Here is a 14412-nt window from a genome sequence, read left to right as displayed (position 1 = left end):
GCCTGCCAGCACCAGGCGTGGGGACCTACAGAGCCCCAGAGGCTCGCAGGGCTGGAGAGGCTTGGTGGGAGCTCCCTGCCCCGGGGACGACGCGAGGGGCTGGCGGGTCCCCGCGGAGTACCGGGGGTGCCCGGCGCCGTGCGCCACGGTGTGCCCGGCGGCTGTGGGACGGGACGGGACGGGACGGGGACGGGACGGGACGGGACGGGACGGGACGGGACGGGACGGGACGGGAGGAGGGGGCCGCCCCGCCTCTCGCTTAAAGAGCCGCGGCGCCGGGCGGCCGCGCAGCGAGCTGCGGAGCCCGGCACCATGCGCGCTGCCGCCGCCGCCTGCAGCCGCCTTCTCCTCCTCCTCCTCTTCCTCCTCCTCCTCCTGCCGCCGCCGCCGCCGCCCGCTGCCGCCTACTTCGGGTCAGCGCCGCCCGCGGGGCTCAGCCCCTGGAGCCGCCTCCGCGGTGCGGGGAGCCCGGGGAGGGGGCGCGGAGGTTCCGCGGGTGCTCTGCCAAGGGGAGGGGGCGCGCCGAGGTTCCGCGGGGGCGCTCGGTCCCTGGGGAGCGCACCTGCAACGACAGCCGGCGCTGCGGGGACACCCGGCGGGGCGTCCTGGGGGGAGAGGTGGGCGCAAGGGGCGAGGGGGCCGGGGAAGGATCAGTTTGTGCGAGAGTGGGAAGGAGGGACGGGATGGAAGATGCTGTTAGCTGGGAGCAGTTATACTGACCCCTTGAGCCATGCTTTGCTTCTGTTCAGGTTTTGAAATTAGTTCCGGATGGGTCGCTTGCTATAATACCTCTCCAAACTGTTTCCCTGGAGGGAATAAAGTGGGAGAAGGGGGCTGGCAGAGAGAGCCGGGGCTCAGCAGGCAGGTGCGAGAGACTTGCTGGCATTGCAGGGTCCCCAGGGTGGCAGGGGATTAAGGCCAGTGCAGTGATGAAGGACGAACCTGGGTGCAGAGACTTGGTGCTTCAGCCTGGGATACTGCATGGGTTCGCTTCAGCGCGATTGCCCCTAGGTGTGGGTCCTGCCCTCACATTTTACTGTTCTAAAGATAGGTTTTTAACAGGTCAGGTCAGTGCAGAATTTCCCCTGAAGAAATGTGTTTTTTTTTTTTTCTCAGTAAGCTGCTTCTCAGAGAGTTTTTCAGACTCTCTTATAGTAACCAGGGCTGTTAGTGCATATATCGCAGTGAGTGTAGGAGAGGTGCAAACATTGATACATTCAGACCCTGCTGTGGGTGATCAGAATGCTCCAGGCAGAGCTTTGCTGACTTACACATGTGGAGGCTCTTGGTCCCTCTACCAATCCTTGCAAGACAATTCTTCCTAAATTCGCATGCAAGTGTCTGCTGGCTTGGCACTGCTTACCAATGACCGCAGTTGGTATTTCATTTCTGTTTCAAAGCTTCCTTAAAATATCTGGTTTAAAATTTATTAGTTGTATCATTTAGCTTATTTCATATCTAAATGTCTGTTGACTGTGGAAGACTATAGCTTTCTTGGTTATTCAGAAAGGAGTTGGGTTGCTGTGAGTGTTTGGCTTTCCAATTACAGGGGCATGTACACATGATTGTACTCAGTGGAAGTGAACGTGTTCATGTTTTCCTTTCATATAAGTAACACAAAGCGGTTGCTATTGCTCTATGTGGGCTTCTTTGTTAAAGCAACCCAAGTGATTCTTCATTCTGTAACAATGATCTGTTTGGTATGAATCGCTTTCTGGTCATAAGAAATCTGTGAGTTCTGCCTTTTGACAATGCTTAACTCAGGATCTGAGGTTGGAGCTTTACTTTTAAATTTATTTATTTATTTGTTTTTCCTTGAGGATTTTGACACAGGTGTGTCCGGTGCATTTTCACCTTTTCATTTTCATCTGTTATTTAAAAGTTTCAAGAAAGAAAGTCAAGTCCATGAACTCAGTGAGTGTCTGGTGGTGATTAATAATGAGATATGTGGGTGCTTTCAAATACAAATTGGAGTCGATAGAGTAGGGAGGAACCTGAATATCTTAGAATTTCTGATGTGAATGCCTATATGACTTAGCCTGGGAAAAAAAAGTATCTTGCATCCAAACTACTGCTGAATTGGAGGGGCCCTTGGGCCCTGGTTCAGCAGTCTACCTCTGAACTTTGCCGAGTGTTAGAGGCGTAGGGACATGAGCCTCATCCTTGCTTTCCAATATTTATTTATTTATTTTTAATTGGAAGTGGAAACCTTACAAAGATGTAATAAAAAGCGAAGGAAGCATTTGGGTGGCTATCCACAGAGACAGGACCTGAGTAATTTCTGCTGTGTTCAGTGGGCTTAGAAATGGTGAAGTGTTGCAAGTTGGCAGCAATGAAAGAAATACCAAATTTTATTCTATCAGGACAGATGTAAGGCATTAAGTGTACAGAGCAGTCCAGCAAAAATACCCAAAGGGCCCAGGGAAAGATGAAGGTCACCTGTAAATGTACGATGCAGAAGTTTTGCTGGGGTGAACACAGCCTTACAATGGAGATATAATGAAAGCTGTGGGCATATCTCAGAAGACCACATTCTCAGTATTTGGGATTGTTTGACTGCCTGGTGTCAGTATATTGGGTATCTTGAACAGACCTTGAACTGCCAGTGCTGGGTCCAGTGAGGGCAAAATCACAGCCAGTTTTTAAAAGAGGACAAATAAATAAACTGCAATGTGGTCCGGCTGTTGTTCAGGTTATGTTGGGCTTGCCTGGCTCATTAGTTGCAGGAATCCAGGAGTGGCCGTCTCCCTTGCATACAGACAGCATGTACTTCTTAACTTCCTTCATGCTTGTTTTGTCGTCATCTTTGCTTTACAGCCCATGCTGTAGCCTCCTGTAAGTAGCCCCATTTTTTCTTTCAGGATGTACAACAACTTGAGTGGATGGGAGTTTCTCTAGACCTCACTAAAAGCTCTTGGCCTCCCCTTGCCTTCTTAGAGGGCCTTTCACAAAGTGAAAAATAGTCTGGGAGGTGCTGGAAGGTATTGCTTCTCACAGAGTCTAAGAGGGCAGCAATTGCCCTCTTCCTAGAACTAGGTCAGGGCAGAATTCAGAAGAGACCCAGCTTGGGTAGGATGTTGTTGGGAGGGCAGAAGCAACAAACTTGAGTAAAGCCTTTTCTTGGGGAGATAAACGGGGAGCGGGCTGCAGCATGTCTCATTCATTGGCCAGTTTGGCTCGTGCTCTGTGGGCAGCCAGATCCACTGGAGCATTTCCTTATAACTCAACCTGAAATACCTGTGGTAGGTACAGAGGCGCCAGGCTTCCTGGAATTTCATGTTATGTGCTGTCTTGTTTTGCAGCTCCTCTTAACTCAGCTGTGTCCTCCATTTTGTTTATCACTTTGTGTTTGGGAAAAGTCCTAGTTGTGTGTCTGTCAAAGTTAGTGGCACAATTATTGTTAATTTCATGACAGAATAATATTTTTTTGGCCCTTAGAGTTTAAAAGGAACATGTGAGAGAACAAAAGAACATGTGACTTGCAGGTCTGTTGAAGCATGGGCTTGCATATTTTTGAAAAGAACACAACACGTCAAATGACACTAATATAAAAATGAGTACCTTCAAAAGCTCTGTCCTCACTTCCCCCGTGTCTTTCTAGAGATGGCAAGTGAGCTTTGGTTTTCATCCAGTTAGCTCAGCTACGTACATTCCTATGTCCTCTTTGGTAACTGTTTGCTATTGCAACTTTTCTGTGATCAATCTAATGGACTAAATCTACAACAAAAAGAGACTCTGCTGTCCAGTTCTGAATGCTCCTGGAAAGATTTGTGAAGATCTTTCTCCTCCTGTTGAGCTGTACCTCTGACAGACAAACTAAATGCCCAGAATACATATGGGCCTCACAACCATTCCTCAGAGTAAAATGTATCAGGAGGGTGTATTGCAGCATCTCTTTTGCATTGTCATTTTAAAAGAGAATATTAGCAGAAAGAGAGTAAAAATGGAAAGGGAGGACAACTCTCAGCCGAGACTTGAAGAGATGGAGTCTGTAGATGGAGTCCGTAGTGACTGGCACGACAGAGAGGATGTGGGACGACAGAGAGGGTATGGGACTACAGATGCAATGAAGGGCTTTCCATGGGTGCTTTTTGATTATTTAAAGTTCCTGGCTTGTCTTTAGTTATTATCTCAGGGAATCATATTTTCTAAAAAATCATCTTGCTGGGTGTTGAGTGTCTCATGTGGGGAACACACAAGGGTGTGCGGCCAGTCCAGAGTTGGACTGAAAATCTCATCTCCTGTGTAATGATTGACTTCGCTGCTAGCCTAGGTTGGATAGTCAGTAGCAGGGACTGCACTGCCCCTGAAATCAAGATCTAAGTAGACACAGTGTTGCTTCCTACTGGTTTGAAACAGTTCCACTGAGCTGCCAGGGAGAGAGGAGAGCTGAGGACCCATTGTGCGTCTGAGGGGCCTTGGTTTGATCTGTCGTCATCCAGTATTCTCTTAGCCTTCCCAGAATGCTTGTTGTAGCTATCTGTGGGGTGTGGATATTTCTGTGGAACATGAAAGGCCTGTGAAATCAGATATGGAGTGCTGTTGTGGCTCCCTTTGATTTCTCTCCTTTCTGGGGAGAGAGAGAAAAGGCATATTTTTAAGGGTTTTTAAGACCTTTCAGATCCAGGGGACATTAGGCATTGCACAGGAACAGGCTCTCATTAAAAGTCTCTTAAGCAGCTGGAATGTGGCTGGAAGGAGATTAAAGGAAAATGATGAATTTAGTAAAGTGCTTAGACAGAAAACTAGAGAGAAATAAAAGTTTGAGATCCTTATTGTTTTCTCCAGACTGCTAGCAGGTGTGCATTAATTCAAAGATTTTACTTTTTTGCTGTATGATCTGTAGATAATAAACTCTAAATCATCTAAAAATGACGTGCAGTTTGCCTAACTGCAAATATCTGCGTATTTTATATTTAATTTTATGAGAATGTTCTCATACTGTGATCTTGATATGATTTTATGTTAGTTTTGCCCTAATAAAACACAGTTATAGCTAACGTAGTCAGAGCCTGCAAGCTTCTGCTCATATGAGTAATCTTAGCCATGTCTGTTATGACTCTGAGAGTGGTGGCTTCTGCTCCCAGCTGTGCCACTGGTCAACCATGTGACATTGGGAAACCCTAATTTCTCTGTCTACTTCCCTAAATTGAAAGTTATGTGAGACTAGTTTTGAGAGTTGCATCTGTGCACCAGTCCTACACAATGAAGCCCAATCTCTGAAGAAATCTCTGAGCACAGACAATTATTTTTTCATTCACATGTCTTAGGTAACAAGTTTGACAGTTCACATGCTGAAGACTTTCACCGAAAGGTATATTCCAGATAGCTTTTGCCACATATCTTAAATTAACCCACTTACTGCTTGTTTTGTTTACTTCCCAATGTGTTATTTCCATCTGGTTATTTTCATCCTCCACTTTTAGAGAAAAAAAAAAAAGAGTTATTTTGTATGTTGGAACTTTAGAATTTCACAAATCAATAAAAAAAGAAGTAGGAAGAAGTAAGTTTGCCTGTGCTACTGGCTATTTGTGTAGGATGTTGTATTGCATCAGCAGGAATTTAAACTATTGCTAGGTGCAATTCTAGAAAGTGTGTTTCCCACAAAGCTTTTGTTTTGCATAGCGTAGAAGATAAATTAGACTTGATATCTTTGCTCTCTTTATGGTTGTTGTGGCTTAACTCTGGTTGGCAGCTAAACCCCTCATAGCCGCTTGCTCACTCCCTTCCATTGGGATGTGGGAGAGAACTGGAAAGGTAAAAGTGAGAAAACTCATGGATTGAGATAAAGACAGTTTAATAGGTAAAGCAAAAGCTTCTCATGCAAGAAAAGCAAACTATGGAATTAATTCACTACTTCCTGTCAGTAGTCAGACGTTCATTGATTTCCAGAAAAGCAGTGCTCCATAATGCATGATGCATAACAGTTACTTGAGAAGACAAATGCTGTAAATCCAGGTGTGCTCCCTTTTCCTCCTTCTTGTTCCCAGCTTTTATCAATGAGCATGGCATCATATGGTATAGAATATCCCTTTGGTCAGTTGGATTCATCTGTCCTGGCTGTGTCCCCTCCCAGTTTCTTGTGCACCTCCAGCCTACTCGCAGGTGGGGCAGTGTGAGAAACAGAAAAGACCTTGACTGTGCAAGCACTGTTTAGCAATAACTACAACATTGGTGTGATATTAACACTGTTTTCATCACAAATCCAAACCATGTCACCATATGAGCTGTGAAGAGAATTAACTCTATCCCAGCCAAAACCAGTACAGTGGTCTCAGGTTGCAGTTGCTGTGCACTACTGAGATTGCTCTGAAAATTAAATCAAATTCTTCAAAACTTGTTTTTATGGTGTCTGTCATTATCCTCACTGAGTTTTTCACAAATAATAACATCTAACATTATTCAGGATTTAGAGAATGGCAATATCAGCTTCTCCCAAATCTCACTGGCCACTGGCAGGTCATAGGATATCTTTGAGATAATCCCTGTCCAAGATTGCAAAAGCGGCTGTCCTTCATCAGATCAAAGGTTCATGTAGCCTCACAATGTGCCTGGAACAGATTTCTCCTGTGTAGATCTTCACATCTCTTATAGAAATTTGAATTTGCCACCTTTTCTCCTATTTACACTATTGTGCTTTTAGGCAACAGGTTTAACACCAAGTCCCTTGTGCACCAAGTGTCGTAGCCCTGTCTACGCAGTCTTTGTTGCCAGACTTGGTTTTGAACTGTGCAGTCTGCATTGCACTCAGAAAATCATTAAGCTGCGTTAATTCCAGTTTCTTGGGCTGAATTTGGCCCCAAATATCTGTCTCAGTTTTCAGTATTGCCTGTTTTTCTCTTGGCTTTCACTATTAAATCTTATGTTTCTGTCCCCCAGTTCAGCAATGACAACAGGTTAAGAAATTCTTCTTAGTTTCTTAGGTTTAATATTTGTTGTATGATTCATAAAGATTCCTTGTTTCTTGGTTAGTCTGATGGTCTCTGGATGATTTCCCAGGGTTAATTAATCCTACTTGCACACAGTTATGGAATGGTGAGTGTTTGGAGGATGCAGGTTACTGTGACAATGACTGCAGAAGTGCACCGGGCTTAGGTCAGCTAAGCTGTACTCTAAGTCCCGTGCCTGGGTAGACTGGATTGACTACAGAGAGATCTAGACAACTAGCTCACAAGGAGATGTCTATAAGGTATGTGGGGAACTAAAACAGCAGCTGCAGTACTTGGATTTGCATCCTCCGTAAGGAAGGTTATATCCATCATGAGAGTGTGGACTTGCTTGAACAGTTGAGACCAGAGTGTTAGAAATGTCTGTCTTTTGTGGAGCTAGGTAAGTCTTCAGTCTGGTCTCCTCCATTGGTTAACATTCTTTTTGCTTGTGAACTGGAGTGTGGTAGAGAATGTGGACTCTTGTGTTCGCTGACACAGACTATTGTCTTCTCTCTGCCAGTGCAGACTGGCATTTGTTGTACAGAAACATAAGCCTGGAGACATGACCAGTCAGACCCGGTCAGATAATTCAGCCACAAAAGAGCCATGCTTTTAGAAGGAACCAAAAAAGATGCAGTGAGGTGAATAACCTCACATCCTGCTCTGCTCTGAGGATTTGCCTTGTTTGGTTCTGTACCAAGGTCCCAACCACTGTTAGCAAGGCATCTCCATCTGGCTTGGTTTGCACAAGAGCTGAGCTGTGCTGGGAAGCTAATGGAAGAGTCGCTACACCACTGGTGTGGTGCTAGCAGCCAGGTAGTCTTTGTAGACATGCTTCAGAGATTGCTCCTGTACATCCCTCCCTATCCAGCTTTGCTTGTCCGACTCCCACACTTGCTTTGTGGAGCAGCACAGCCCAGTTTGCCTGACTGGGGAGGAGGAACAAGAACCAACTGGCTCACCCGTTTTTTGTCCATGTTGAGGTAGCTGTGGACTTGCAAATAAAACAGTGGAATTTGGGAAGTCTGCAAATGGTAATGCCAGGGCTGAGGTGTATTGAAGAATAAAGATTTTCAAAGGTTTTCATTTATCTGGATGTTTCTGGTTTTGGGGGGGATTTCTGCGATTCTTCTCTGTTTGGCAGTAAGGAGTGGCACTGCAGATAAATGTGCAAATGCATGACTCTTCCCAGTTTGTTTGCAGCCTTCAAATCTTGCCTCAAAGCACAATAATTCCTTCATGTTTTCAGGCATCCTAAATCTGCCAAGGGAGATAAATTTGTAAAGAAAAATACTGTCTTGCCATGAAAAGTGAAACTATTTTCAGATGTAAATCCCTGTTTTTCTCTAACGCAGAATTTAACCCTAATTTCTTGTTTAAAAAAGCTACTTACCAACCAAACACAATACGTTTTAGTTGACCCCTTCTTCCTTTCTGACAAAGGTTGTGCTTACTCTAAAAAGGTGTTTGTTAATAGTATCTCCCTATTGGTCTTTCCTAGCTACGTCTAGTGGCATATTACCAGTGTACACAAAACCCTGAAAGGATGTGGTTAATGCTTTATGGAGCAAGCACAGTGCTGTGGCATACAGTGAATTGCAGCACCATTTAGAAAAATGTAGGCTAAGAAATATGTCTGTGATGGTGGAAGAGCTGCACAGGAAACAAAACTAGAGGTGTGAAAACACATCTTCATGGAGTCAAAAAAGCTTCCCACCTGAAGTGCATTGCTGGTGCCAACACCCATGTGTTTCTTCTTTCTCCCCGCAGTGTCAGTCTGCTACTTTGCCTTGGTGTGGGGTGCAGAGGTACACGATCTAATCAGTTTGTATTGATTAAACTTCTGAGCTGGTAAAATACCCTAACCAGGAAATTTCTGAGTATCAGAATCCTTCCCTCTGATCACCTTTTATCCTTCCCTCTGATCACCTTTCTCTTCCATGACTGCTGTCTTCCTTGACTCAATGCTCTTTCGCTTTCTTTCAGCCTGACCGGGAAAGAAGCTCTGACCCACTTTCCTTCCCTGGGACCCTCAACAAATTCTGCCCAGGGAAAAGTTCACATGAAGCAGTGTGACTTGCTGAAGCTGTCCCGCAAGCAGAAGAGGCTTTGCCGGAGGGAGCCTGGCTTGGCAGAGACATTGCGTGATGCCATCCGGCTTGGGATCATGGAGTGCCAGTACCAGTTTCGCAGTGAGCGCTGGAACTGCAGCCTGGAAGGACGGACTAGTCTGCTGAAGCGAGGTACAAGGTAGTCCTTTGTTTGCAGTATAAAATCTCACTTGGTGCTGTATTGCCTGGAATACACATCTCACAGTCAGCAAAGGACATGGGGCATTAACTGGGCAGCTCAGAGATCATCTACTTTGCCTAGGAATGAGAGCTGGGAATAGGAATGCAGTTTGGGCTCTTTTGCCACAAAATAGACAAGTGCCTTATCCTCACCTTTCCTGAATGGTTTGTCATGGTTTGAAATATAAAAGGAAGTTCATACTCTTGTCATGTGGACTTTTGTCCAAAAATGGAGTTTTCTTGGTTGATCATCTTTCTCGGCTGTCAATCAGGAATGATTCTCTGAAAAATAAGAATTAGTGCTTTATTTCAAGGGACATTTTAAGACAAGACTTTTTTTTAGGTCTTTGGATGTAAACCTTGGCTGTTCTCTGATACGGAATTTAATCCTAATTTTCCATTTAAAAAGCCATTTATCAGCTCTAAGGCATTTCAGTGCATGTTTACAGATGTCTCCTAAGACTTTTTCTCATATATTTGGAGTTTCCACAAAAGTTCAGATATAGCAAACAGAAGAGTCAATGGCTTCTGTTTCACAGAAGGCTTTAGGGGAAGAAAATGTCCTGTAAGTGCTGTATTTGAGGTAGGAGACAGCATAATAAATCCTCTAAATTAAAAGAAGTTGAGGGAAACTAAATGAGGATAGATCCTCAAAGTATTTTTTAATGCAGTTTCACAGAGCATGCATATACACTCTTCTGAACCTGTCCTCATCCAAATAGTACCTGACCAACCTGTTACTGAGCTTCAGTTCTTCGGTAATATTTAGTAACATATGCTGAGTTTCAGTCTTCAGTATTACCCAGTTTCAGCCCCTCAATAATATTAATGAATAAAAGTTAACAAAAAAGCAGCTGAATAAGCCAATATTAACTTTGATGAAATTAAAATGTTAATTAGCATTGGAATTGAAACATTATAACATTTCAATTTAAAATTATCAAATTTTATTCAATTAAATATATTAATATTTTAGTAAACTTCAGCACATACAAGATCAGATTTACTTCATTGCAAACCTCTATTGTGACTTTTTAAGCTCACGAAGAAGCTGTTCATGATCATTTTGAGTGACTTTCTGACATGTCTGCCTCCATCAACCTCAAAGAACTTGAAAATCACAATTGAATAATCCTCATCTTCAAATAGCTGGAAAACATTTAATTATCTTGTGGTGGCATGCCTCAACATTTCCATGGACTCCAGATTGACAAAATAAAATATCACCTGTAATTTAAAACCTGTTTTGGCAGATGAGGATAAGTGTTTGAAAACTTTTATTACACAATCTTAAGGATCAAATGATGATTTAATACAGTAAAGTATGCTGTGTACATCCCCTGTATGAGAGGACAGTTGGCTGGAAGCAATTATTAGTTCTCATTTTCCTTTATCTTGCAAACAGGTTAATTTCTTTCACAAAGAAGACGAACATTTTCAGCTGCTTCTTTTGATGTGTTTCTCACAAATTCCTAATGCTGTTTTGTTGCTGCTTTGGAAATCATCGGTCAGAAAATGGACTATTTTCCTTTCACCCAAGTAGTGATGAAGAGTCTTAGAAATGATTAGATAGTTTGATATTGTCATGATTGTAGATAAGCCATCAAGAAAAGCATTCACTTAACAGTCTTTAATGGTCCTACTAGTGGAAGAGAGGAGAAAAGATCATGTTCTGGTGAGATGGTTCATTTTTATAGTAGATGAAAAGCCACGCTTAATTTGCAGTCACAACTAAAAAAATTCAGTGACTGGCTAGGATCACAGATGTTTTTCCTGCTTCTCCAGATGCCATCATCTTATTTTTTGTATTTGCTTATTTTTAATATATATATGTATATGTATACCATGGGTTTTCTGGTTTTTGAAATGCCAGATTTATTTTCACCATCTGCTTCATTTGTTGCTTTATTACATGACTGCAATAGTCATAGAAGGATTGCAGGTTATGCAAAAGGAGTTTCCTAGTTGTATCCAGAAGACTGTCAATGTAAAGCAACAAATGAAGTAGATGGTGAAAATAAAGCTGGCATTTCAAGTATACAGCATGTATATATACATATTTATATTTACACACACACCATCCTTCATACCATACCTACAATCCTTCTATGACTATTGCAGCCATGTATGGTGGCTATTGCTTTCCGCTGATCCATGTAAAATCTCCCTTTATTCCTTTCTCACTTTTTAAAAAAATCCATGAAAATAGAGGGATTTAAAATGTTCCCAGAAAGACATTGCAAGCCATCTTTGTACATGGTGGCAGTTCGTGTCTTTATGTAAAGCTTGTGAAATAGTGATGAGTTTTTTGGTTTCCAAGGTGTGGCATAAATGTAGTCAGTTGCTGCTGGAGGTCAGGCAGGCTATATTTCATCTCAAACAACATGATGATTTGGGGAAAATAATACCTATAGCAAAGACAGCTCAGATCCAGCCATTCAGAAAAATCCTTGAGAACTGAGCACTCCACAATCCTCTCTCCATTTCTTTGCTTCATGTTGTTCAGATTATTTGATGTTCTAACAGTGGTTTCACTGATGTTATGAGGAAGTTGGAATGATACAGCACAGGAGCAGTGGCTCAGAGAGGTCATAGAATTTCCATCCCTGGAGACTTTCAAAACTCAGTTGGACAAAGCCTTGAACAACTTGATTTGAGTTAGCCCTGCTTTGAGCAGGTGGTTGGGCTAAAGATCTTGAGAAGTCCTTCTTTTCTAAAGCTTTATACAGGTCTATACCTCTCTGGTCTGTGGTTGGTGGTTTTTTTGTTTTTCTTTTTTTCCTTTTTTTTTTTTTTTCTTCCAGAGAGTTGTTTCTTCCACTTGCTCTGAAATGCTCACACTGTCTTTACTGTAGTATCTTCAAATCTTCAACCTTGAGCATCTTTCCTTTGGCAGAGTCACCATATGGCTAAACTCCTCCTGTTATAGTTTTCATTGTGGTCTAGAGCACACCATACCACAGAACAGTGTCTTACCATCACAGCAAATGTCATTCTGTATTTATAGGCTGCTAAGTTAGAGAAATAATTCAAGGGAGCTCAGAGGAAGACTTGGAAATGTGCAAGGTCCTACCAAGAGTAGCTGGCTTGTTTCAGCATCTTGAAATTCAACTTTGTGCTGGTTGTTTGTAATTGAACCTACTACTGCCCAAAAAAGATGTCTGTGTTTAGGTGTTCCCCCTTGCACAGAGTGTTTAAGATTTTATTATAGTCACTAGCCACCTAGTGAATATAGGGGCAGGAGAGGGAGTCATCCCTAAAACAGACTCTGACAGCCAGGTTCCACTGGCTGTGGTTACAAGAGCACCATCGACACAGTGGGAGGATAGATACCCAGCACACATGGAGAAACCTCCATTTAGATCTTCTCAATAACATGTTTGTTGGAGTGGATTCCTGCTCATTTGTGCTATATCCTTCTGAAAATACATTTTAAATAGCTGCTCTGTTGTTCATTGTTATTCAACAAGGCCTTAAGGACGCTTCATTTTCTCTTCACTCATGTGCTTGTGAATTAATTAAATGGGGATCAGTCCCTTGCAATGAATGAGAAGGAATCATAGATTTTTCAGACAAGCATTTGACACTGAACCTCTGCCATAAAAGGAGGTGGGAGGGAGGAGAAAAAGGACATGATTTGAAAGTACGCTCGTTATCTTCAGTTACTGCTGTCTGCAATGGTCTGACCACAAGCAATGGTCTCTGATTTCAAGTGGGTTGATATCTGGCCAGCAGTTACGTGGAATACCACAGAAAGAACCAAACCATCACTACTCAGAAATAGCAGAAGCAGTGTGGTGTTCCACAAAGTCAGATTTAGCAGAGTATGTGGATCTGACTGGTACTTCTAGCTTTAGATGGTATGAGAAAGTGTTTCTAAAATGCACTCCTCTCTTCTGGTACCAGTATCTCATATAGGATACTGGGAATCTGGTAAGTATTTGGAGATCAGCTACTGGAACTGTTTTTCAAGTTTAGGATCCCAAATGTATCTTATCCTCTCTTAGCTCCTTCTTTTGAGTTAACCAGTGTTCGAAAATGTGTGAGAATTGTTTTGCTATTCAAAATCTGTAATGACTGAATCCCATACAAGTTTTTCCAAAACTTTAGATGGATTTGGTGACATTTTTTCATTATTCTTCCAGTACCCTCAAACATTTACAGAGCATTGTCAATCAGAGAGCTTAGCTGGAAGTTACTTGTCCCTTGTTACTTGTGATACAACAACTTAAATGTGGAGGCAGGAAGAAGTTTGTTGACTGAACTCCTTGACTTCCTCAATATTTTCTTGTCTCTCTCATGTCTAGACTATTGCTAGATATTTCTTTTAAAATTTTGGAATTTGAACAATCACATTTGACGTCTGTCTTGAATTTGCAAATACAGCCTCTCCATTATGTGTATGATTAGTCAATTTGTCATTCTTCTTACTGATAGCTATCAGAAGAACTATTTGTCCTCTTCTGTGGTCAGATTTATGGTGACCTCACCCGGATCTCAGCAGTCATTCGTCTGATCTGTTATTACAGCTGGATGGGAATTCTTTGAGGGAATAGAATGATGGAAAGATTTGAGGTTGGACTGGATGAATTCTAGAGGTCCCTTCCAACCTTTGCACAAAACAGGGCTCACTGCAGACTAGATCAGATCTCTGTGGTTCTCTCTCTTTCATGTTTTTAGGGGAACAGATTTGTTTCCTTCTGATGTGGAAAGAAATTTGGAATTTTCCAGTGTGGAATATTTGTTTTCTTCAATGTGTTTCCCTCCATGCAATGTACAAGTGTATCTTTCATAAACCAACAGTTGTCTGGTTTTGGCCAGTCTTATCCATTCCTGCATTCTGAGATATTGATTAGTCACTTGCCTTTCTCATCCTTGGTCTGCTTCCTAAATTATGGACTTGTTAAGCAATATTCCATTCATAATTTTCCATTGGTTTTAATTTTTGCAGATAAACTCTGGAGGAAATGTTAAGATTTTCCAATGAGTTAAACAGGAAAATAAAAAATTTTGGGGTTTAGGTCAGGTATGTGCCGATCGGTGCTTTCTGGGACATCTCTGGAGCTCATGGATATCATGTCACATGGCCATTCCTATCTGATCTCATGTCTTCAGGCAATTTCTGTTCAGGCATTGTATTTTCTTACATGGTTTATATGTTGTGGTGTGTCATGGTCATATCTATCAGGGTG

At 42.5% G+C, this 14412-nt stretch overlaps 1 protein-coding gene across 2 annotated transcripts in view; it reads left to right on the top strand.

The window, feature by feature from the left end:
* Window positions 1-292: 292 nt before the first annotated feature.
* Window positions 293-14412, top strand: part of WNT9B (Wnt family member 9B) — a 46843-nt gene continuing 32723 nt past the window's right edge. Inside the window, exons 1-2 of one of the 2 annotated variants that reach the window (XM_035566885.2) lie at window positions 293-413; window positions 8916-9172. In XM_035566885.2, coding sequence (XP_035422778.1) covers window positions 313-413; window positions 8916-9172 — 358 coding nt within the window. In that variant the 5' untranslated portion in view covers window positions 293-312. Of the gene's footprint in view, window positions 414-493; window positions 618-8915; window positions 9173-14412 lie in introns of those variants that run through there. The other variant, XM_035566886.2, reaches the window with a different exon arrangement.

Source organism: Cygnus atratus, chromosome 25 (genome assembly GCF_013377495.2).
Source record: "Cygnus atratus isolate AKBS03 ecotype Queensland, Australia chromosome 25, CAtr_DNAZoo_HiC_assembly, whole genome shotgun sequence".
NCBI lineage: Eukaryota > Metazoa > Chordata > Aves > Anseriformes > Anatidae > Cygnus > Cygnus atratus.
The sequence above is the reverse complement of the archived record's forward strand: the minus strand, read 5'-3'. Positions and strand labels throughout refer to the sequence as shown.